This window comes from Tamandua tetradactyla, chromosome 7, assembly GCF_023851605.1.
Source record: "Tamandua tetradactyla isolate mTamTet1 chromosome 7, mTamTet1.pri, whole genome shotgun sequence".
Lineage (NCBI taxonomy): Eukaryota > Metazoa > Chordata > Mammalia > Pilosa > Myrmecophagidae > Tamandua > Tamandua tetradactyla.
Window position 1 is genome coordinate 28,832,248 of NC_135333.1, and position 23,368 is coordinate 28,855,615.

A 23,368-nucleotide genomic window follows, 5' to 3' on the forward strand; every position below is an offset into this window, starting at 1 on the left:
AGTGTTGGGTGAGATATTAGAAAATCAGGCAGAGAACTGGACAGTATCTCTTTCTGTAGGACTGGTATGAATATAACTCACTAAATGCCAGCAGCATCTCTGAACATTTCAAAACCAAAATCATCTCCACCCATTTCCATAGTGTCCTCCATTGAGAACCACTGATTCTTCTATTTTGAAAAGGAAAGTTTCCAAGGCATATTGTTACTTGGAAAATAAATGAAAATGAAGGCAAAAATGAGAAAAAAGAAAAACAGAAACAAAAGCACAAACCCAGAAAGCACCCTGATTCAAGGGAAGGGGACATAGACCCCACATCTTCGTAGGAGTTATTAAAGTTTTGGTCACTTTTAATTTTCCACAGTGCCTCATAGTGGAGGCTTCTAGGCATCTCTTCTTTTTCTGATAGACTGATATTTACAAGTTTCTGATATTTACAAGTTAAACATGACTGGTTTAAAGGAGATCATTTCATACTTTTTTGTTCAGATTTTATTGAGATATATTTATTTATCATATATTCTGTCCAAATTATACAATCAATATCTCACAGTATCATCACTTAGTTGTGCAATCATCATTACACTCACTTTTAGACCATTTTCCTTACTTCAAAAAGAAAAATATCAAATAGACACACACACACACAAAAACCCCCAAACATCCCATGTTCCTTATCTTCTTCTATTATTGACCATCTCATACATTTTCAAGGTTGCTTTCTTTCTAAACTATAATGACAGATAATAATACATTGAACATTTTGAGATATTTCATTGTCATTTTTTTCTGTTAGTGGTGCTTTTCTGCATCTAATCAATTTCTAATGATCCGGAGTGCGTTGGGAGATTGATCTAAGATGGTGGTAGCTCAAAGAAAATGAAAAAAAACAGGTGACAGACTTTGAAAGATTTTGCAAAGAGCACTAAATTTGAGCTTTTTCCAGAGAGGTAGGCAAATCGTCTTATTTATGCAGAACTGAGAAAGGAGAAGACAGGATATCCTGCTGTTCCTTTCTTCCCTGCTTAAATGCATCTGTTGTTTGCTATTTTTTATTTCAAAGTTGATGGATTGATTGTGTGATGTACTTGGCTTAAATACTTGGATCAAAGCATCTCGTATATTTTGCCCATCAACTTCACTTTGTAGCAGATGTACATTCTGTCTGGGATGCCAGATTGAATTAAATGCTTTTTTAAAACCTGCAATCTGACAAAAACATTTCCCAGTCAGCACTTTTACTATATTAAAGAAAAAAAAAATATTCTGTGGTGTAATGATGTAGCCTGTGGTTTATTTTCTAGGGAAGGGTCCAGTTTGGTTTTGGGGGATGATACTGTGTTTGGTCAGAGAACTGAGGATCCTGAGGCTGAAGTCTGGTGATGGCTGGCCCTCTGGACTCCGGGGCTTTTCTCTCCCATCTTCTGTGACCCTGACCTAGCAGGTTTGATGGGTGGACTCACACCCTTCTCCAAGGCTCCTTTTGTGTAATCAGCATTTCATTTCAATGACTTCTTTGCCCTCCTATGGGAACCACACTCGTTTCTAGGTTTGGATTGTCTCATCTCTTAATTTCAGAGTTCACATGAAGGAAACCCACTGGGAGGGTGTTGGGGAGATAGCTGGCTTTAATGATCAGATTACCATTTTCTAGAGGACGGCTCATGAGTTGGATTTTCCCAGTACTATGCCACTGTCTTGTTGTGTTCTCAGGCTTGGGTTCCTCAGCTGTACAATGAGTGTAGTAGTATTTACCTCCAAAGGTTGTGATGAGAATTAAATTAGTGTGGGTAAATGGTTTAGTGCACCCAAGAGTTGTCTATTGCTGTGTAACAAATACCACCCCCCCCCACCCCAAACACAATTTAGCAGCTTAAAAGAACAAGAGTTTATTGTCTCAAAGTTTCTGTGCATCCCACCCCAAACACAATTTAGCAGCTTAAAAGAACAAGAGTTTATTATCTCAAAGTTTCTGTGCATCAGGGTCCACAGAACCTGGGAGTGGCTTAGCTAGGTGGTTCTGGCTCAAGATCTCTCATGAGGTTGCACCCAGCTGTTGGCTGGGGCCGCTGCCATCTGGAGGCTTGGTTTGGGTAGAATGCCTTCCTAGAACACCCACATGGCTGAGCAATTTTATATTCATGTCGGTCACATTATTTACATTAGTTAGGTATGGACAGTGTGTGTGAGCCCAGAAATATTATGCCTTTTCCTCTGGGGGGTTACTCTCTTGCTTCTAAACCTGGAATGTCCTTTTACTTATTCTTGCACCCCTCCTCACTCCCAGTTTCTATATGGCTTGAAAAGGTTCATTTGGAGGAAATTTTGAAGTGTAGTAAGAAATAGGGATCTATGAGATTTTTTTCCCTCAAATTAATAACTAGTTGGTTCAACACTATTATATGGTCCCACACAGGCTTTCCCATGGTTTTGTGATTCCTTTTTTTTTTTTTTTTTTAAGAAAAACTATTTTATTATTGAATAAGCATTAAGCCAGAGTGTGATGCAGCATAGGCAATCCCCTAAAGAGATTGTAAAAGAATCAATCTCACCCTTTTCTATAGCTAAAGCAGATACAATCCAATACATACATGCTCTTTGCTTCACATAGATCCTTTTAAATTCACCTGGTAATTGGGGTGGTCTTTGTGTTTGCGAATAGCCTCTATCTAAAGGAATAATATAAGGTTTCATCTCTCTATGACAAATGGATAGTTGCAACTTGGAGCTAGATGCCTGAATTAAACTTCCATGGAAATAGGGGCGATAAGGGCGCTAAGTTCCTTTATGATTTTGTTTCAGACAGATGGGTTCCCAAGTCCTGGATAAAGACATTACTGAGTTTTAAAGCTGGCAAAAGACTTAGTTTTGTGATTCCTTTTAAAATTACTTTCTTCTTAGAATCGGGGTTATGCTGGCCTATTTCACTAATCTGTCTATCTTGCACCAGTTAACTTTATATTAAAATGTGAATTCCTGAAGTCAGTCCTTAGCTAGAAGAGGAACTTCGTCCAGTTGGAAACAATGAGATCTGCCAAAGAGCTGCCAAGACTTGACAAAAAAAGGAACAGAGGCAATAAAGTAGAAAATGTGAATTCATGCAGTGTTGCAGAAAGATGGCAGATATGCACTCAAAGCTGGTATGTCTAAAGCAACGGGTGGTGGAAGCAAGGTCTTTAAAAAGGGGGGAGAGGCAGACAAGATTGCTAGAAGGATTGAATTTCTAAGATAGGAAATGCGGCAATGATCTTCATAGGGAAAAAGTACTTCTCTGTTGAAACTATTAATTTACAAAAGGAATATCAGAAAGCTATCTCTAATCAGCTGAACAAGAATGAAATCATATCTTATTAAAAACAAATAAGGCTGGCTGACATTTTGATTGAATTAATGATTTGGCAGATGAGGGGAAAAGCAGCAGATACCACATATTTAGGCATCAATAAAGTATTTGTCACAGCACCTTGAACTTTTATTGGAACAAAGGGCTCAGCCAGGCATTGGTAATTGGGCAGAAGAGACGGGCTTGGTATTACAAGCACAATCCTAATTAACAGAGTAATTTAGGAAAGAAAAAATGGCTTTGGAAAAGGGATGGGGGATTGATGGGCCCCAATTCTGGTTCACCTGTAATCTGTATGAACTGTGAATCCAACATCCCAGGATGAGGGAGAAACCTCTGAATGAGAATTGCGGGCCCTGTGCAAACATTCACAAATATTGACATGGAGTAAACAATTCCTCCTCATCGGGTAAGGCTGTTGGGCTTCATTGTTGTAATTCTACAGGACTGGAGGGAAAGGGATCTGCAGACAGACAGTAGGGAGAACAGGTGGGGAAGGGACTGGTGATGAAGCCTAGAGAGGAAGAGGCACCATGTTCACAGGGAAGGACATTGCACCCAGGAAGCCAATACCCCTCTAATTCTGGACGGACCCACGAGGAACGAATCAGAACTAGCAAGAAAGCAGTCAGGTCTTATGATCACCTTTGTGACAATTTTATGCACAAATGCTCTCTAGCAGGTCACTTGTAAATGGACCTAAAAGTCTGATGGGAAGATAAGAAGTGAGCCAATTCCTTGTGAGGAAGGGCAGCGAAGAGGAGAACAGCTAAGGGAATCAGGGAACTAAATTCATCATCGTTACCACAAAAAGCATTTATCAATGCCTCCCTGCACATAAGCTGAGCACTGCACAGCCAGCAGGGTGAATCACTGCCGAAAGAAGGGGCAAAGCCTGATGGGGCAGCTCAGAGGGAAGGGTTTGTTCAGGATGCCAGAGGGCAGGTAAAAGGTAGAGGGAGCAGGATGGAAGAGGAAAACACACAGAGGTGGAGATCAGGGAATGGGATCTTGGGAAGAGAGCAGCTCTGGGGTCTGCGGCTCAGGGCGAAAACCTGATTAGACTAAATGGCTTTGCAGGAAGCTGCCCCACCTCGGCCTTGAGAACAGCCTGCCAGCCTGTAGTGAGAAGCCCAAGTGGCACCTGTGCGGGCCCTGTGCAAACATTCTGCAGCAAAGCCCACATCCTGCTAAAAACAGAGGGCGGTGAGGCAGTGTGGCGTGGGGGGAAGCGTGTGACAGGCTTCAGGGCCAGTCCACCTGCTGGGCCACCTCTCGGAGCTGGTGTTTCTGTCAGTAGACTGGGGACAACACTGCCCTCTACCCTCCATGGCAGTGAGGATATTGGAGCTGTGGTTTTATAGTGCCTGACACGTCCGGCAGCTCAAACCCTTATGAAGATGAGGATGGGCTTCCCCTCTGAATGCCCCATGGGTGGAGCCGGCCTACCTGAGGAAGTAGACTAGGAAGGAAAAGAGCAGATGGGCACTTGAGGGGGACAGATGGAGGCCAGCCTGGTGCTCGGCAGCTCACCCCGTGCAGAGGATGCCCTGTCCCTGACTCCGCCTCCCGGGCACCCACAGGACCAGAACAGGAGGGGAGGAGGCAGCGCTTCACCCCCTCTGGGTCCTGCGTGCCCTCCACGTTGCTTTGGTACAATCTTTCTGATGAGCTGAGGGGTCTCAAGTCATCGGACATTGGTGGGCACACAAGGTAGTGGGCACAGAGGGCCCTGACTGTAGGCTGAATGGGGAAAGCCTTGTGAGCCCAGGGCCCAGGAAGGGACAGTCAGAGCTCCTCCTTGTTGCTGTCAGGGGGTTGGACGGGAGATGGGGGGTGACCGCCTTGCCGGCTGCTGTCCTCTGGCTGCCCATCCGTGGTGGCGTAGCCCCTCAGGAGCCCACTCTCCACTCCATGCTGCCGAAGGCTCTCGGTCCCTACAAGCCCCTGCATTCTCAGGTACCCCTGCTGGCAAAAGGGCGGCAGCTTCTGGCGTGTCAGGGCGAACAGGAAACAGGACTCTGTACAAAAGCCACAGAGTGAGAGGAGTCAGTGGGGCTCGGAGGTGGGGAGGGGCACAGGAGAGGTGGCACCCATGCCCCAGGGTCTTATCAGGGGCCACGCCCATTCCTCTCTGGCCTTGAGCCTGGGAGCTGGTATTTCTGGGCATTGCAAGTCTGATCTGAGTAGCCATGGATCTTCTCCCTCCCCAGAGATAAAAGATGAGGGGGCTGCCTTGACATTCTGGAAGAATAAGGCTCTGAAACAAAGCAAAACAGCAGGTTCAGCTCCCAGAACTCAGGGCCCAGAGCCCCATGTGGCATGGGGACAGCTCAGGAATGAAGGGAACTCATTCACTCTAACAGACCCCCAGCCTTTTCTTTTGGAAGCTGTCCTTGTTGTGGCTAGAACTCAGGGGCCAGCCTGTCCCTCTTGAAGCCCAGAGAGCTGCCTGCACAGATTTACTCCCTCAGGAATATGAGTGTTTACTGCATGCAAAATACTGTCCTAAGCATTTGTGGGGGACAGACAAATAAAACAGATGAATCCTCATCAATACTGCAGCAGAAAGCTGGTACCTGATATTAAAGCTGATATTATTTCCATCAGGAAATAGTTGTAGATATTTAATATGTAGTTTTGTGAAGGTAACCTTTAGAAGAAATAACCAAAAAAGCTAGAAGTCCTTGCTTTGGGGAAGGGGAACAGAGGTGGGAAAGAGGGAAAAATAGGAAAGATGAAACAGATCTGTGCTCAGTTTCTTGTAGGATTCAGAGACAGGATGCAGCGGGGAAAGGAGCAGAAGATGCAGTGTCAGAACACCGTGCTGAGTCCTTCTGTAACTTCAGGAATGATTTTCACCTTCTTGGGCGCCTTTATTTATCTCTAAACTAAAAAATGGCATGTTATAAGGGTGAGGCATATGTGGAAAACTACAGGGGGCAAACAGGCTTTGTAGAATGGAAAGTGTAAGGCTTTGTAGAGTGTAAACACTCAAATAGTTTTCACTTTATTTCTGACTCATAGCTCTGAGACCCTCTAGCGCAACAGGTCATGACAATATTTTCTGAACAAGGAAGACAGAAGATGTGGGGGGAAGACAGTAGAAGGGCAGCAAGTTTGCCTCTTGGCCAGCAGCCCCCTTCTGCTATCACCACTTCTGCAGAGGTCAGGGAGCACAGAGACCCAGAAGAATCTGGGGCCAGAAGTAGCACCTGCACATTAGCTAAGGAGGCAATTGTGAAGTTAACACCCTGCCATCTGGTCTTCTGCTAGGAGGTTTCTTTCCAGCCCAGGGCAGTGACACTTAGTGGCCAGCCGAGCAGTGTCTAGGAAGTGGGAGCCAGGAGTTTAATGGGCCTGAGACGATGCACTAGTCAGACTCATAACTCATTTACCTCAGGGTGGGAATGCGCTTACTCCCTAACATCACTGACATTTTTATGTAATCCTGGAACCTTGAGAAATAGGCAGGGATTTTATAGTTGAGGACTCTAGATCTCTAACACATAGTTTCATATGTACATATATGATCAAGGTTGATGGGCTACAGAATGCTAGTACTTCAGAGTTTCTTGCTCTGGCTCAATGAATTTACTTTGAGCACCCATCTACATTTACATTATTAATTTGAACTACTGTTTTAAGCCATATTCCATTATATATATATATATATTTACAGTCAATAATATTTACAGTATTATTTCAAAGTGGACTGAGGCTGTTGCCTGGAGGTGAAAAGGGGGCACTTATAGGTCAGAGATGGTTTCTAACTTGCTCTGATATGAACAGAGCTTGATAAACAACAGGCATTTAATAGGTACTTGCGGAACAAAGAGAATGAATATCCTATGCATTTAAGGGGTTAAAATAAAAAGACAAAAATGTGGCTTGCCTCAATCAAACTCCCCTTTGGATCACTCGACTTCTCTCCCTAAGTCCCTTTTTGATTTTGGCTGTCAAATCTATCTTCCAGTTCACCAATTTTCTCTTCGTCTCCATCTAATGGGTTGCTATATCTTTCCATTGAATTTCCAATTTTTTTCTCCAGAAGTTCTACCTTAGATCTTTTTCAAAACTTCCCATTCAATTTTGGTAGTCTCTACCCCTTCATCATATTTCAATAATCTTTTTTTATTTCTTTATATATATCAAACAGACTTTATATTCTATATCTATTCATTCCAAAATCTGCAGTTTTCAGGTTTGATCCAATTATTTGTTGTTTCTGCTGACTCTTCTGGTTTACTTCCTTGTGTGCTAAGTGATCTGTGATTGGGAGGACATGTTCCTTGTAACTTTATTGGTGAGAATTATTTGAGGCCAAGTTTTAAAGTGTGCGTCTCCAGAGAAGATGTGCATTTGCTTCAGTAATGTACTTAAGATTTCTGCACTACAATGGTAGTGTGAATTTTGGTCCAAATTCATGAGTGGGGTCCAGTGATTGGAAATTTCAGGTAGGATCCTTTTCCCTGTTCCATTCAGAACCAAAGACAAGATAAGCATGTGTCCCTTCTGTCTCTGTCTGGAGTATTTTTTGCCTCCTACTTTACCCACTGAGATCCAAGCTTTATTTGAGGGTCTCTAACCAGAACTCCCCCTGCCCTGGCCAAACCTTCCCAATCCCAAGTGCTGGTCAGTTAATACTGAAGCTCCAGAATACTGATCATCACAGATATCCCAGGTCCAGCAGTGGGTCTGTGCTTCCTGAAAGTATCTGGCCTCTAGGGGAGTTCCCTTATTTTCCTATCAAGTTAATAAAAAAAGACATTTAATCCAGCATTTTAAAAGGTGCTGTACTGGAAGAGATTTCTACGAACATCTAGTCTACCATTTTATAGGGAACAGATGTCTTGGGTTTGGATTTTTAGATGTGAAATTCCAAAGAACATAGATCTAGTCTTTCTCTGATGTCTATCTCATCCCTTTGCCCTTCTGGGAACTTAAGTTACCTGCATAGAAGCTTCGCAAATCGGTGTCCAAACAGTTCTCCAGGAAGCGTCTCAGAGGCAGAATGTGCCCGACAGGGGCAGTCCAGTCTGTCAGGAAGTCCTCCACAATGTGATGGATGGCTGCGGGCCGTGGCAGGGGCCAGTCTGCAGGGCAGAACCTCACCTCCTGTTCTAGGGGGGGGAAGAGTGGGAGCCACATCAGAGCAAAGGCTTTGGTTCTCCCTCCTGAAGCCAACATGGGCACAGTTTCTGCCCATCCCAGAAGCCTCCTTTATTCTCAGCTCTCCTGATACACCTCTGCAGGGTCCCTGGTTGGCCCAGTCAATAGCTATCTTCAGATATATGGAAGGCTGATGTGGAAGAGGGACAAAACTGGTTCCCTGTGGTATTAGAGGGCAGAACTAAGACTAATAATTAGAACTTAACTGTTTTTCTAAGACTCACATGGACGGAAGGTTCAAACTTGTCTTTTGGTGAGTACACTCAGAAGACTTGCATTGAAAAAGGTCTCAGAGGCCATCCTGTCCAACTTCCCCCCAGTGTAGAATCCATTCCATGGTGTCTCCATCAGATGGCCATTGAAACATGAGTTGACCATCACTTGGGAAACTCGACTCTAGGAGGTAACCCATTCCCTGTCAGACAGCTTTAATCATTAGCTGCTCTTATAGAGGATAACCTGCTTCCCGGTCACTTCTACCTGTGGTCACTACCATTGCCCATTGGAATGAATACATTTAGATGGCCCTCTTTGAATGATGGCCCTTCAAGGTGCAAAGCAGGAGTCACGTTCCCCAGCTTGTTCATTTACTGGTGGTCACTCTGGGCCAGACACCACGCTGGCATTCTGTGTATATCCCCTCACTTATCCTCATATACTATCACAAAGAAGGTTCTATCATTAGCCCCGTTTTACAGCTGAGGAAGCTGAGGCTCTGAGAGGTTAAGTAAAATGGTCCAAGGTCACACAGTGAGGAATGGACAGACCTGGGATTTTTGCCCGGACAGACTTTTTGTCCTCTTAACTGCTATAACTCTTCTGTTAACCAGCTCCAGATCCTTTTCCTGTTCCTTCTAATGGTCTGTCTCCAGATCCACTCCCCGCACCCCCTCCTCCCCTGCCCCCCACACCCATACAGGCAGCCTCCTCTGGATGCATCTGCAGTATGACAACGTTGTTCTCACTCTGGTGCCAGGAGGAGGTCATGATGCTTCAGGTGTGGCTGCCCAGGCCACGCGATGTTCCAGAATCTGGAACTATCACCATTCCCTGACCTTCTGCTTCTGCTGGTCTCTGGGCAGAGTCCCCCAGAGAACACCAGCTAAAGGTGTTCGAGATGGCAACTCTATTGAGAGGCAGAGAGCAGAGATCCAGCTCACCAGTGGGGAGGTGTCTGTAGTAGTAGATGACAGGATGGAGGAAATTGGACTGCCACGCGTCCTCCGTGTGCCCCACAGATCGCTCATAAAAGAAGACATCCTTTTCGGGCCCAGAGAAATTTCTGCCATATTCCATATTGATGACGAAGAGGCCGTGCCTGGCCTGCTTTCCTGTGAGGGTCTCCAGCTGGGCCAGCATCTGCATGGGGAACTCCTCCAGGTACTCAAAGGCTGTGGCATTCCTGGGATAATGGCAACATGGTATGAAGACCTTATCACTGCAGCAGAGGTGAGATACATGTATATGTATGTGTGCGTAAGTGTTTCCCTCCAAGAAACATCAACCTCACAGTTCCAAGGACTCCGCCATCCCTACGTCTCACTGCAGTGTCACTTACAGCTGGACCCGAGGTTACAAGGGACAGATTCCAGAAACCTCTGTGTACTCTGAAACGGGAGAAGAATGCCCCAGGCTAAGAGAACAGTAATGGAAATGTCCTGAGAAAGGACTGAGTGCCTTGTTTGGCCCAGGAATAGGAAACAGCAATTGTGGTTGGAGTGGAGGGAATGAGGGGGAAGATGTGAGGAGGGGTGAGGGAGGCGGTGGGGCCAGGTCAGGAAGGGCTTCTGGCCCATGAAGGGAACTTCAGATGGTCCTGGGGAGGACTGAGCAGAGACGACATTAGTGTGACTCATGTTTTAAAGGATCCCTCTGGCAACTGTGCGGAGAACAGAGCATGGACCCAAGGTGAGCAGCCTATTGGAGGTTGAGGCATTAATGCAGGAGAGAAAGGCTGGGGATCCAGACCAAGGCAGCAGTGGTGGGGCTGGTGAGAGGCAGTCAGAGTCTAGACACAATCAGAAGGGTTGACCAACAGTTTGAATGTTGGGTGTGGAAGAGAGGGCAGTCAAGGATGATGAGAGGTCTTCCAGCTGACCTTTTGGCCAAGTCTTTCACGTGTCCCTGAACCTGGTGTGATGTTCCATTCCCTGGCTTGGGGTCAGGCTGTTCCCTTTAAGGATTCTTCTGCTGCTTCTCACTGCCACCTGTCCTTTGAGTGCCTGCCTGGCCTTCCACCTCCAGCCCTCTCCCCTCTCTGCTCTGTACTGTTTTCTTTTCAGAAATTGTCTTTTGTGATCTGCTGCTCATCACTTGATTGATAGGGAGCCCACATGGTCCTGGCCTGATGGACTCTGAAATCTAAGCTGATGGTACACTCAGAGCTGCTGTTCACACTCAGCTGCTTGGTGCCAAAAGCTTTACATGCATTACCTTTAATTTAATCCTTCCTACCAAATTGCAAGGTGGGCCTTTCTGTCCCCATTATACAGATGGGGAAAGAATGGCTCAGAGAGGCTAACTAACTTGCCCAAGGCCACAAAGCTAGCAAGTGGTGAAGCCAGATAGTTTGACACTCAGGTTTGGCTGCTGGCTGCAGAGCCTGTGGTACTGATGTCACTGATTTTGACCCCAGACAGATTTGTCCTGCCTGCGGGTTTCTTCTTTAGGGCACAGTGTATGACTGAAGCTGAGTGAGGGCTGGCTTGGGGTGGGGATGGGCTACTTACTCCTTCAACAGGACGACATCAGCCAGCACACCGAACATCTGGTAGAGCCCAGAAGCCTCGTTCACACGCCGGATGATGGAGCTGGTCAGCTGAGTGACGGGATGCTCGGTGGAGGGCCAGGGGACGCCGTGGTGGCGATGTTCCAGCAGTCGGTGAACAGCACGCACTGAAACGGCCAGAGGGAGGAAGGGCACGCTGTGCTGAGATTTTATCTTGTCACCAGGAGGGCTGTCCAGTCACTGTCAGATTATTTGGGCTCAACATGCACTGGCACACTCAGTGCCAAATTTGTGGGTGGTGAGAAAGTGGGAGGGAGGTGGATAGAAGATGGCTTTAGAGTAATGGCAAGCAAGTATTTTCTGGAAATGGCAAGATAGTAAATGTTTTCAGTTTTGAAAGCTGTACAGTTCCTGTTGCCACTACTCACTTCTGCTTTTCTAGTGTGAAAGTAGCCAGAGACAATACGTGAGTGAATGGGATGGCTGGATTTGGTCCACAGGCCAGAGAAAACCCACCTCTTCTCTTGTCCTTCCAGTATTACCTCACATGTGATACGTCAAAGGCAACACACAACAAAAGGACATTTATGTGTGGTTTATCCTATAGGAAATACTTAGCATAAGCAAATGTGCAGAGATAGAAGGAAGGTTAGAGGTTACCAGGGGCTGGGGCAAGGGGGATTGGGGAGTTTACTTAACGGGTTCTGAAATGATGAAAAGTTCTGGAAACACAGAGTGGTGAAAGTTATACAATTGGTCAATGTATTTAATGTCACAGACCTGTACATTTAAAAACAATTAAAATGCTTTCTATGTTATGTATATTTTTACCACAACAAAAATAAATACAAAAAGCAGAGAACCTTCCTCTGAAAGCTCTCTCCTTCTCTAAGTCCCTATTTCTATCGAAGACTCTCATATGGAAAACCTTGATTGCTCCTTCTCTTTCAATCTGTCACCAAGTTCCATTTTAGGATACTTTGTGTGTGTGTGTGTGTGTGTGTGTATATATATATATATATTTTTTTTTTTTTGGCATGGGCAGGCTCTGGGAATCAAACCCAGGTCTCCAGCACAGCAGGTGAGAATTCTTGCCACTGAGCCTCTGTTGCACTGCCCGCTTACATTAATTATATAATGTAAGAATATAAAAGCAACTGCTGTCAGAACAGGGAGAGGTTTTGTCGTCTACCTGGGGCTGCTATGTATGGCTGTGGAGTTGGGGGCCACGCAGAGATGCCTGCTGGGGTGCTATGTGGGCTGGCATCCGCCCACAACCTTCCTGCCCAACCAAGCGGCCTGGCTGGGCTGTGTGCCCAGAGGGAAGGGCACAGAGCACCCCTGGGCTTGAGTATAACCTTAAGTCAGCTTTTGAATCTCAACCATATGGATGTGGTCCTTCAAGAAAAGTGAATGGAAAAAAATAAAAAGGGAACTTGTTAAAAAGATACCTAAGAAAATATGAGACTTGATTTCTGGGTAAGACCTTTCAGAGTGTGAAAATAACAAAACATTATAAGGGGAAAGACTGAGAGATCTGACCGCATAAAACTTCTGCATTAAAAAAATATAAAAAGATTAACCATCAACAGATGAGGAGAGAAACAAATGTGGTATATACATACAATGGGATATCATTCAGATATAAAAGGAATGGAGTACTGATACATGTGATGACATGGATGAATCCTGAAAACATAATATTAGTGAAATAAGTCAGACATAAAAAAGGACAAATATTGTCTGAATCATATAATATGAAATATCTAGAATAAGCAAGTTCATAGAGAGAGAAAATAGATTAGAGGTTATCAGGGGCTGGGGGAAGGAAGATTAGGGAGCTACTGCTTAAAGGGTAAAGAATTTTGGTATTGGGTGATGAAAAAGTTTTGGTAATGGATGGTGTTTGTGGTAGCACAACATTGTAAATGTAATTAACACCACTGAATTGCACACTTAAAAATGGTTAAAATAGCAAATTTTGTGTTTTTTTATATATATGTTTATGTGTGTTACTATAATAGAAAATAATGTGTTTTTTGAATAAGTAACATGTAAAAATGTATATAGAAAGATGTAAATATATATGAAGATTAAAAGACAAAACCAAACTAGAGGAAATAACTTGCAATAAACATGACAGAATATTTCAGTTCTTAATATGTCAAGAACTCTTCCAAAGTTAATCAACAGGACACACAAATCTCATAAAGGCAAAGACATAACAGACAACACACAGGACAGGACCCCCAGTTGGCTGACCATCACTGGAAGATGCCCAGCCTCACTAGCAAGCTGGCTTTCTGGAAGAAACCATGGGTAAGCTGAGTTTCACAACAGGTTTAGGAATTATAAAGCCTGGGAAGTTTGGGAAGGGCGCCCTGGACAAAGGGAACGACATAGGTGAAGTGAGAAAATCTTGAGAGAGCGTGCCACACTTTGCCAAGCAGGGTTTGCGTGGAGAAGAGGTGAGGGATGAGGCTGACCGAGGAAAGCTCTCAGTGCCCGCGTGGCCGAGGAGGTGGGGCTCCCCGAGGGAGATGGGGGCCACTGAAGACCAGTAAGCAGAGGAAGGGCGTGGACTTTGGTGTAAAGCAAGGTTGTTTGGGTTGGAACTCTAGAGGCTGCGTGGGAAGCCAGAAAGCATAGTGGCAGGAAAACCAGTCAGAAGAGACAAAGAGGCCCCGTGTAGGTGAAAGCAAGGCAGGGATGGCCGGAAAGTGACTTAGGAGGGGAATGGACAGGGCTTCTAGCTCTGTCTTACCTTCCATGGCCGTTACAGTTGGTACCACCCATCTTCTAGCTTTTGTCACTGTGCCCAGCTTTACTCCTGTCTACCTGTTTCCCTTGGGACCTGTTTCTCAGCAGAATGATGAGCAGTTCAAGGGTCTGGTCCAGGTACAGCCTTCTGTGATTGTGGGCACTGTCCCTGCCCCCAGGAGGCTCCTCTGCTGCTCGGGCTCCAGCACTCACTGCCTGGCACTCAGAATTGTTTCCCATTTGCCCAAAGCCAGGCGGTGCAGCCCTGTGGTTAGATGTCAGCTTTAGGGTAAGACAGATGTGGATTCACATTCAACTTCCGTCCACTAGCTGAGTGACTTTGGGCATATGGCTTAATTTCTCTGTGCCCCAGTGTCCTTATCTGTACAATGGAATTGAAATAACAGGATCTACCTTACGGGGCTGTTGGGAGGATTAATTATGTGGATAAATACTTAATCTGAGAGAAATAATGGGACCAAAGGAAACAAGAGAGATGGGGCGGTATCTTCCAGGACAGCAGGTACAAAGGAGGGAAAAGAGCATGTGAATAATGGTGAGGAGGGTTTCTTTATGGGGAGACCCAGCTGAGTTGACAGACTCTTTTCATTCCATTACATATATAAATGCAGTTTGCAAATTTGCAAATATTTTGGCTTACAGACAGCTAAAAACCTTCCCTGGCTTCCTTTCCTGACAACAGGCACGAGGTATAAAACAGATTGTCTGGAAATCAACAGCAAACCATGATCACCTGTCCCGGCCAAGTAGCAAGAGTGTGAAATGCAAAAGCTTGCAGTAAGGCCACGGGAAGCATCAAATCAAATGCAGAAATGTCAGGATGAAGGATCCGTTTGATTTTTGTGGCAAAATTAACTAGTGTTATGCCCACCGTGTAACAAAGTATCCGTCCAACAGCCTAACTGGTGGCTCAAAGTGCCACCCACCTGCAGCAGCGAGCTGCATATTCACCCTCCTGATTCCAAGTCAGGCTTGGATTCAGGAGGATCGGGCATCTGATATTCACAGTTGGCTTAAAGTGTGTGTGCCTGGCACCACCGCCACCACTGCCAGCAACAGAAACTGTCATTCTAAAGCAAGACCCGGCATTGCCAGTAAACCCCCAACAGTACAGTGTTTCTTCCAACCTGCACCAAGGAAGCTGAGGCATGGAGTCTCCCTTAGCAGGGAAACAGGTCATGCATGTATCCCTATAATGTCTGCTTTTTTTAAACACAACTTACTTTTTTATTTTTTAGTTACACACATTATATATTCACACCTTACTTTTTATAGTAAAAAAAAAATCAGGTTTTTAAAGTTAAAAAAAAGAAGCTAGAAAGAAACAAAAGACTTGGAAAAGATCGAGTAAAATGTTCATGGTGGCTATTTGAGTTGTGTGATCACAGCAAGTTTTTGTATTATTTCTATTTTCCAAAGTTTCTATGATGAGCACGTTATCCCTTTTTTGTGACCCAGTAGGGAAAGATGTTACAGTATTTAGAAGAGGTATTAATATTCAATATCTTTGGGCTGGAGAACATAGGGATGACTTTCCCCATACCTTGCATTTTTCAAATATCTTCCCATATAACCTTATGATCACATCCTCTCAGATGGCATCATCTCACTTAACTGACTCAGTGAGTTTCAACAAATCTGTGTCCCCGCTCCCAGAAGATAAATATCAAGAAACAGAACACCTAACATTTTCAGAGTCTCTCCTTGCACACACACACTCTATGGAAAGGGAAAAGAAATGGAAACAAAATAAGGCATCATGGCTAAGAAAGTTCAAATAGAGTCAAGAGGCTATTCTGGAACTTACTCTTATACAAGCTTCAGCTAGATACTGCTAATTGCTGTGGTATGCCAAGTCCCCAACCAACAGTATTCCTGTAAACCCTAAAGAACATCCAGGGCTCTATCTGAGACTCTATAAACAGTTTACTCACTAACTTCATTTTTCAAAAACCTATAACTTCTGGATGGTTCCTGGGCTAGATGGGCCCTGAAACCTAGAGTTACCAGTCTCTCCAAGCGCATCAACCAGTTCCATCCCCTTACTCCATAACATCAACACCCCTTTTCAACATGAGCAAGTTGGAATGACCATTGCCCAAACATCCCTGGAGAGTGGGAGAAGGAGGAATTGTATCAGAGAAGATGGGGCTTAACAAATGAGCATGACTACTGAATTATTATATTGATATTTCTTTTTAGTCTCCAGTGTCTTGGAGAAGCTAGAAGGAAGCACCTGAAATGGTGGAACTGTAACCCACACCATACTTTGAAATTTGTTCTTAAACTACTTGTTTAACTATACTTTGAAATGTATCGCTTTTTGGTATATATGTTATATTTCAAATAGCAAATGTTAAAAAATAAACATATTACCATAAAAAAAAAAAAACAAAAGAAGAAAGAGCCTGGGTTTTGGAGGATGATTCCCATGATGGTGATGAAATCACTGATTCTCGGAGCTTCAGGTATTTGTTCAGAAAGGCGAACACTCCCATCCAGCTCACAGGCTGCTGGCAGGCTCGAGGGTGTCAGACATGTTCCAAGCACCTGGCCCGTGAAAGGTTTTCCACATACCTGACTTCCTCTCTCTCCCTCTGGCAGAGGGATTTTTTAGTTCATGGTTATCTTTAAAATCACAAAGCAGCATCTGTGGTTGGGGATTTTTTCTCATGCAATACATGGAGATATTTTTAAAAAGATATTTTAGTATTTTATATGCAAATACTCTCAACTTAACAGACATGTATACCCTCGGGACTTAAGAGTTTTTTAAAACAACTGATATGATCCAATTACAATTTCATATTGACATTTGTTGGTACCAAAGGAGTCTGTGGGTGTGACACTTCATGAGCTGCAGAGTGCTCAGCTATCACCTTCTGGAGCTCTCACAAGCGCAAAGAGGGAGTTCGCCTCATTTGCATCTCGACATTAGGGATGTGCAATGGAGGCTTAGACAGGCTATGGGACTTCACCTGTAAGACCACCCAGCTGCGGCAGGAACCCACCTTAGCATTCTTCGAGTTCGGCATTCTTGCCAACACTTGGTGCTTAAGTGCAGTGTCAGGGTGCACCTGATTTTACATCTTATTTGATACTTTTTAGTCATATCATGAAAACTTTCCTGCCATCTCACTTCATATAGGGAACTTATGACAACTAACTAGTGATAAGACATCCCTGTGATGCTTTCGAACATCAGGCATGTGTTCAGAATCCCTGGAGGCAGTAATGGTGGCTCTGCCTGGGGCTGGCAGGCCCTCCCAGCTGGGCTCACCTGTGTACCGGAATCCATGGATGAAGCCCCCAGCAGATTTCCGGTAGTCCACAGAGTGACTGGCTGTACCCAAGACAAAGAGACCCCGGCTTCCTTTGGACTCATAGCTAGCTTTGATCAGCGGGTACTTCTTGCCAAACGCAGCCCCCGAGGAGAGTCTGAGGGACCTGTGAGTGAAAAGCGGTGTTAAAAAAAAGTGGCATGCCTGGGACTCTAGGAGGTGTGTGTAATGAGCCCCATTTAACAGATAAAGTCACTGAAGCTTAGGTGAAGGTCTGGGTGGGTCAGCGATAGAAACTCAGGATTCAAGCCTGACTCAGGTCTGGGGCTCTGGACTAAGATTAGGTCTTTCTGAGACCTGATGGGAGAGGAGGGTCCACAAGTCTCCTTGTCCTCTTGTGCCCTGGCCAGAGGAAAGCGAGCAAGCAAGTGGAGGGTTTCTCTGATGTGGCTCCTCACCATGGTGCTGTGGCCGCCACATGTAAAGACTTAGCTCCATAAGGCACTGCCTCCAAATAAAAGTGTCAATTGTAATTTCCAGCAGCTAACATCTTATCATGTACCTAGTATATGGCAACCGTTTGCCTACCATGTGCCTGCTTCTCACATTTACCCTCTGAGAAAGAAACGATTGCTCCCATTTTAGAGATGGAGAATTGGGCATAGTGAGTAACCCCCAGAGCTCACACAGTGGGTAAGAAGAGAATCTCAGGCTCACTGCAGAGCCTGCTGGCTCAACCGCCATGCTACATTGTGAACCGAGTTCCTTATTTGGTCTGAGTTTGCTTTCCCACCTCCAGTGTGGTAAGTCACTGTACAAATGAGGACCTGGGCTGCCACTGTGATGTATGGAACAGGGATGGAGCACACTGGCCATGTGGGAATCACGGTGGACAGAGAGCTGACATCCTGGGAAAGAATCCAGGGGGATGCATGGGGTGGACTGCATAACACTGCGTTTCTCATGAGGCGGCCGTGAAAACCATCGCTGGCCCACTCAACGGTGATTTTGTTCCCCCAGGGAGAGGTCAGAAGGGGGCCGTTAAGGCGATCAGCCTCCTCCCCACCTTGGACTCACCTGTTGAAGATGGAGAAGTCAAAGTTCCAGCCCAGGCAGCGGATGACCCGGTCGTAGGCCACACGCATGGCAAAGTTGTCATTGTCATCCTGGGGGAGGGGGATGGCCTCGGCACTCTGGTTGGTTTCTTCCAGGAAGAACTTCAGAGTGACGTGAAACTTGCCCACATGGTCCCTCACGATGGCCAGATCCGTCAGGTCAGACTCGAGCAGCCCGTCCAGGGACTTCAGCTGGTAGGTGTCCAGGAGGCCATTGTTGATGGCTCTGGGTCCAAAGAGGAAGCAAGGAGCCCCGGGTCAAGGACAGGCAGGCACACAACCAGACAATACACCACATGGGCTTTCGACTGCTGTCCCGTTTCTGCAAACCCAATGGGGGCCGACATATACCAGTGTGACTAGGTCCAGCATCCTTATAGGACCCTGGAGCCCTGCATGGACCTTCCCTGCACTTCTCACTCGAGGCCCCTCTCTCCCCACTGCTGCCCTCACTTAACCACACTAACATGGCTCTGCTCCTTTTCAAATCCTCAGGCGCCTGCTTGCTCATGTCTCAAGGGAGCTGCATGGCCCTGGCTCCGCCCCCTCCCTTGCGGCTCTTCAGACCTCAGCCTGAGGGGCACTTCTTCAGGGAAGCCTTCCCTGGATGCCTTTTTCCACATGCATGCTTTTAGGATTTCCCCTTTATGCAACCTGATAACATCCTGCACTTCTCCTTTGCTGTACTTATTACTTGATGCTATTTAGTTCCTGGTTTATTATGTGCACTATTCTCAGTCATGGCATGTACAGCATCTAGTAAGTAATTGTTTTGTAATTGATGACTAAGAAATCAAGTCAGTTAGAACCCTGAAAACTTATTGGCTAAGGCAAATTTTACTTTTCAACTGGGAGTACTTTGTTTCTCTACTTCTCTCCCTCCCTTCATCCTTCTCTTCCTCCCTTCTTGGCTTCTTATTCTTCAACATCTACTGAGTCCCTTCCGGTGCCAACCTGAGTACTGGGCATTCAAAGGTGAGTAATTCAAAGACAAATAAGACACAGGCTTTGTCCTTAGGGACCCACACCTTACAGACAAGTACCTATGTGGTAAAAGAAGCCTGGAGAGGACATGGGGACTCTCGGAGGAAGGAATGGTCAGTCCAGCCGGGGTCAGGAAAGGTTTTGAGAGGAGGTTCTTGCCCTATTTTGGGCTTACAGGACAGGCGTGCAATATACCTGAGGTCTCCAACGTAGTGGGTGGCCCAGGAGAGCCGGACTCGGGAACGGCTCAGCATATGGATGAAGTTGGTGACACCCAAGATGTTCTCTGCGGTCTCAAAGGCCGAGTTCCCTCGGCCCAGGATCAGCACATTTTGACCCACAAAGTCCTCGGGGTCCACGGACACAGACTCGTAGCCCTCTGCGTACTGCGAACCAGGGAAGTCAACCAGGTTGGGGACTGACAAGCCAGTGGCTACAAGAAGGACGCTGCAAGTGGGGGACAGAGAAAAAGTGACTTAGCCTTTCAGCCAAAAGAGCATTCGGTCATACCACTCTCTGAACCTGCTTTACTGGCTTGCCTGCCTCATGCAGACTGCTGAGTCCTAAAAGAAAACAGAGCTCTGGTTCATTTGTTCTTTGGTCCATTCATTCACTCATTCATTCATTCATTCATTTACAGACCTATCCCGGTAGGTGAGACTGAAAGACTGCCTTGCCCTTCCCTGAGCTCACTGTCCAGTGGATACATTTTCACTGTACTTGGATTCTACCAAGACAGAGGAAATTCATTATACTCTCTGATGTTGTAAGAAATCGAATAATTCACTCAATCTTGCACAACAGTCAGATGAAAATGAAGCTGGATGGTCTCTTCTCTCCTTTCTGACTTGCCTGGCAAATTAGGTTATCTGCTGAGCAGTAATTCTGTACGGGGCGCTGCCTTAAGTTCCTTTTTTTAACAAATTTTCTTGTTCCAGGCTCTTTATATTGGTGGGGATTACAACCTGGTGGGGGCAGCTAGAAGTTGGATTCTGCTGGCCTGCAGAAGAGTGGTTTAAAAAATGTGACTCAACTCTTGTTCAGTGTTGAAATTCCACAAAACCTATATAATGCTGGGAGCACATTTACCTCAGCATTTCCCAGGGCATATTTTGGGGATTATTACTCGTTCTTGGAGATGTTCTACATAAAGGGTTTTGTGGGTACATATGCTTAGACAATGTTGAAATCTTTACCCAACACTGAATCATTACAGTGCATATGATGATAGTAAAGACTGGCAAATTCTAGAGGAAAGAGATTGTTACTATTTCCCAAACATACTTGACCACAAAACCCATATTTTTTAGGACACACTTTGGGAAATGATGACTGAGCTGAACCTCGATTGGAGCAAGGAGTGGCAGAAATGCCCTCTTCGCCTCCCACCTGTCAACCAAGGAGAGCTGAGTTCTGGGTAGGGACGGGCTTCAGCAGGCCAGCTCCGGGACCGGTTCCTCCTTACCTGCACCGGTATGCCTGACTGTCCTGGTCCGAAAGGATGAAGTAATGCCCGTTCCAGGCCCGCCGATCCTTGGCCAGGGCGACGTGGGCAATGGCCGTGTTGTACAGCACGCGGAGCCCCAGCCTGTCTGCGAAGTCGCGCAGGTAGCGCACCATGTCGCCGGCGTCGGGGAAGTAGGCGCTGGAGTAGTGTCTGAACAGCAGCTGGGCGTCGTGGCTGAGCAGGGAGTTCCAGTCGTGGCGGAGATTGAACTCGGCGTTGGCCTTGCCCGTGTAGCGCTTGTTGATGCTGATGAGCTTGCGGTGGCGGGGGAAGCGCGTGAAGAAGCTGCCAGGGTTCGCCGCGCGCTCGAACACGGTGTAGTCCCTCCCGGCCCGCTGCAGGAAGTAGGCCATCTGCAGGCCTGCGGGGCCTGCGCCCAGGATGCAGTAGTCCCGGGGCTGGGGTGCTGAGGCCTTGGCGGGGCGCAGGGAGAGGGCAGGGTGCAGGGCGATGGTCAGGAGCAGCCCCGGGGACCCCCAGAGAGGGGCCGCAGCAGGGAGGCCCATCCTGCGGCAGACCAGAAGGGCGAGGCCTCGGATCACGGGGGGCCCCTCAAAAGCCCTGGAAGAGGGGGCGCAGTCCCTGCCTTTCTCAGTGAGGAACCAAGCCCAGGAAGAGGCAGGCACTTGCCTGAGATCACACAGCAATTTGGGGCCAGAGCCGAAAACAGAACTCAAAGATCTCTGGGTAAGTTTGCCCCAACTCCATTTTTACAAGCTCGGAATTGGGGCTCTTGGACGAGTCCTAATCCCTTCCATCTCCATCTCCTTCAGGGCCTCCTATCCTAGGGGCACTAGCCCCCTTCTTGTTGCCATGGTACCCCCGGGGTGCTTTGATGCTGGGGAAGGGGAGGGTATTCTCCCAATTTTTCCTTAATTTGGAGGGTGCTCACACCTTCTTTGGGCCCTCCCCAGGCTAGACCCTTGAGAAACGTAAGCCCCTTTGGTCACGCCCCACCCTCTTCGGCCACGTGACACAGCTGCCCCTTGCACACCTGCGGCCACCCAGCGCGAGGCCGTCCGCTTGCTGGCGCGCGCTCTCCCCGAGCCGGCGTCCCGCGCTTGCGCAACGCCTATACCCGCAGCTCCCGCATCCCCGCTCCGCGGCCCCACCCCCCAGCACAGAGCTCTAACCTCCCAGCCGCTCCGGAGGCAGCTCGCAATTAACTGGGGCTGGGATGGGTTGGGCTCGCCGGCGCGCGGCCCCCGGCCCCACCCCTTCCGCTTCGGCCAATGGCAGGGGGTTGAGTCACGTGAGTGGCGCGCGGCACGCCGGGACGCGAGGGGCCAGCTACCTGGAGGTGGGCGCAAAAAGGTCCCGGCGGGAGAGGCGTGCAAGTGCGGCTGACGCTGCTCCCCCGGCGTGGCAGAGCGGGGTCTGGGGATGGAGCTCACCCGCGGATGTTGGGGGTGCTGGAGGAAGGTTTGGGATAGGTCATGGACCCTTCTTTTTAAGCTGCGCCTCTCCACCTGTAGAGTGAGGGACCGATCAGATGATCTTTGGAGATAATCAGTTTTTACAGTCCATCGTAAATATAGCCAAAGACTATAATTGTGAGACTGGAACCCAGGGTGGTGAGCCCAGGACAGATAAACAAGTTGTTTGCTACAATAATCCAGTGTGCTGTTTGCTGGTTAAGGTACATGACTGACTTGATCTTCCACCAAGCAGAGGATGTGGGCAAGGAGTTCTGTTTCCAACGGTTCGTAGCATATTGTCTGAACGAAGGCTTAGAGTGAAGTGATTTGAGATCACACAGTTGAGAAATGGACCTGGAATTAACCTTTTTGATTTACTCCAAATTATAAGCCCTTTCTAAAAGTATTTGTATTCATTCAGAAAACATGCATTATGTGTTTGGTTAATATTGTACTTAGTAGTCTTAAGATAGGCCAGTATAAAGGCATTTAACGTAAGTCTACTGCTGATGCACTGCAAGTGTGGCCGGTGGTAGAGGCAAGAGGATGGGAGGAGTTAGAATGTGTGAACGGGGTGAATAAGGCTGGTTTTCTCAGAGGTGGAACGTGGGCCCTGTTTGAGGTTTACTTGGGGCAGAATAAAGTGCATTTCTATGAGGAAGTATGAAAACCTTCAAGGGGAATTAAGTAGCCCAGTGAGATGAACTAGAAAGTTCTTGTGGGAAGGCACCCTTCCCTAATATGGAAAGAAATTTTTCCAGCCTTAACACGGCTTGCTCCTTGTTATCTAAAAAAAAAAAAAAAGAAAAAGAAAAAAGAAAGAAAAGAGATGCTGGGTCCTCCCTAGAAAAGCCTCCCCACACCTCTCAGGCCAGAGTATCCCACCAGAGACCACCATATATCCAATTCCTTCAATGCCTGTAGCAGAGAAAGGTCAAGAAAGCAGCTATGATCTCAGTGCCTCTTCCAGACTACAGGCCTTTGACAAGCAAAGAATAAGCACTGGAATTTATGGCTGAAACAAAATACCTCATCAAGT

The 23,368-nt window shown here is 46.6% G+C and overlaps 1 protein-coding gene across 2 annotated transcripts; it reads right to left on the bottom strand.

Annotated features, from left to right (window-relative positions):
• Window positions 1–1,939: 1,939 nt before the first annotated feature.
• Window positions 1,940–22,115, bottom strand: FOXRED2 (FAD dependent oxidoreductase domain containing 2). Of its 2 annotated transcripts, none has more exons than XM_077168700.1 (8): window positions 20,870–22,115; window positions 19,600–19,851; window positions 18,383–18,646; window positions 17,305–17,471; window positions 11,245–11,410; window positions 9,676–9,917; window positions 8,296–8,461; window positions 1,940–5,364 (listed from the first exon to the last, which is right to left on the bottom strand). In XM_077168700.1, exons 1-8 carry the CDS (start codon window positions 21,415–21,417, stop codon window positions 5,154–5,156), a joined length of 2,016 nt encoding a protein of 671 aa, XP_077024815.1. In that variant the 5' UTR covers window positions 21,418–22,115; the 3' UTR covers window positions 1,940–5,153. The 2 variants fall into 2 exon arrangements, with proteins under 2 accessions (XP_077024815.1, XP_077024817.1); XM_077168702.1 differs by having other exon boundaries at window positions 8,296–8,466.
• Between the last annotated feature and the right edge of the window lie 1,253 nt (window positions 22,116–23,368).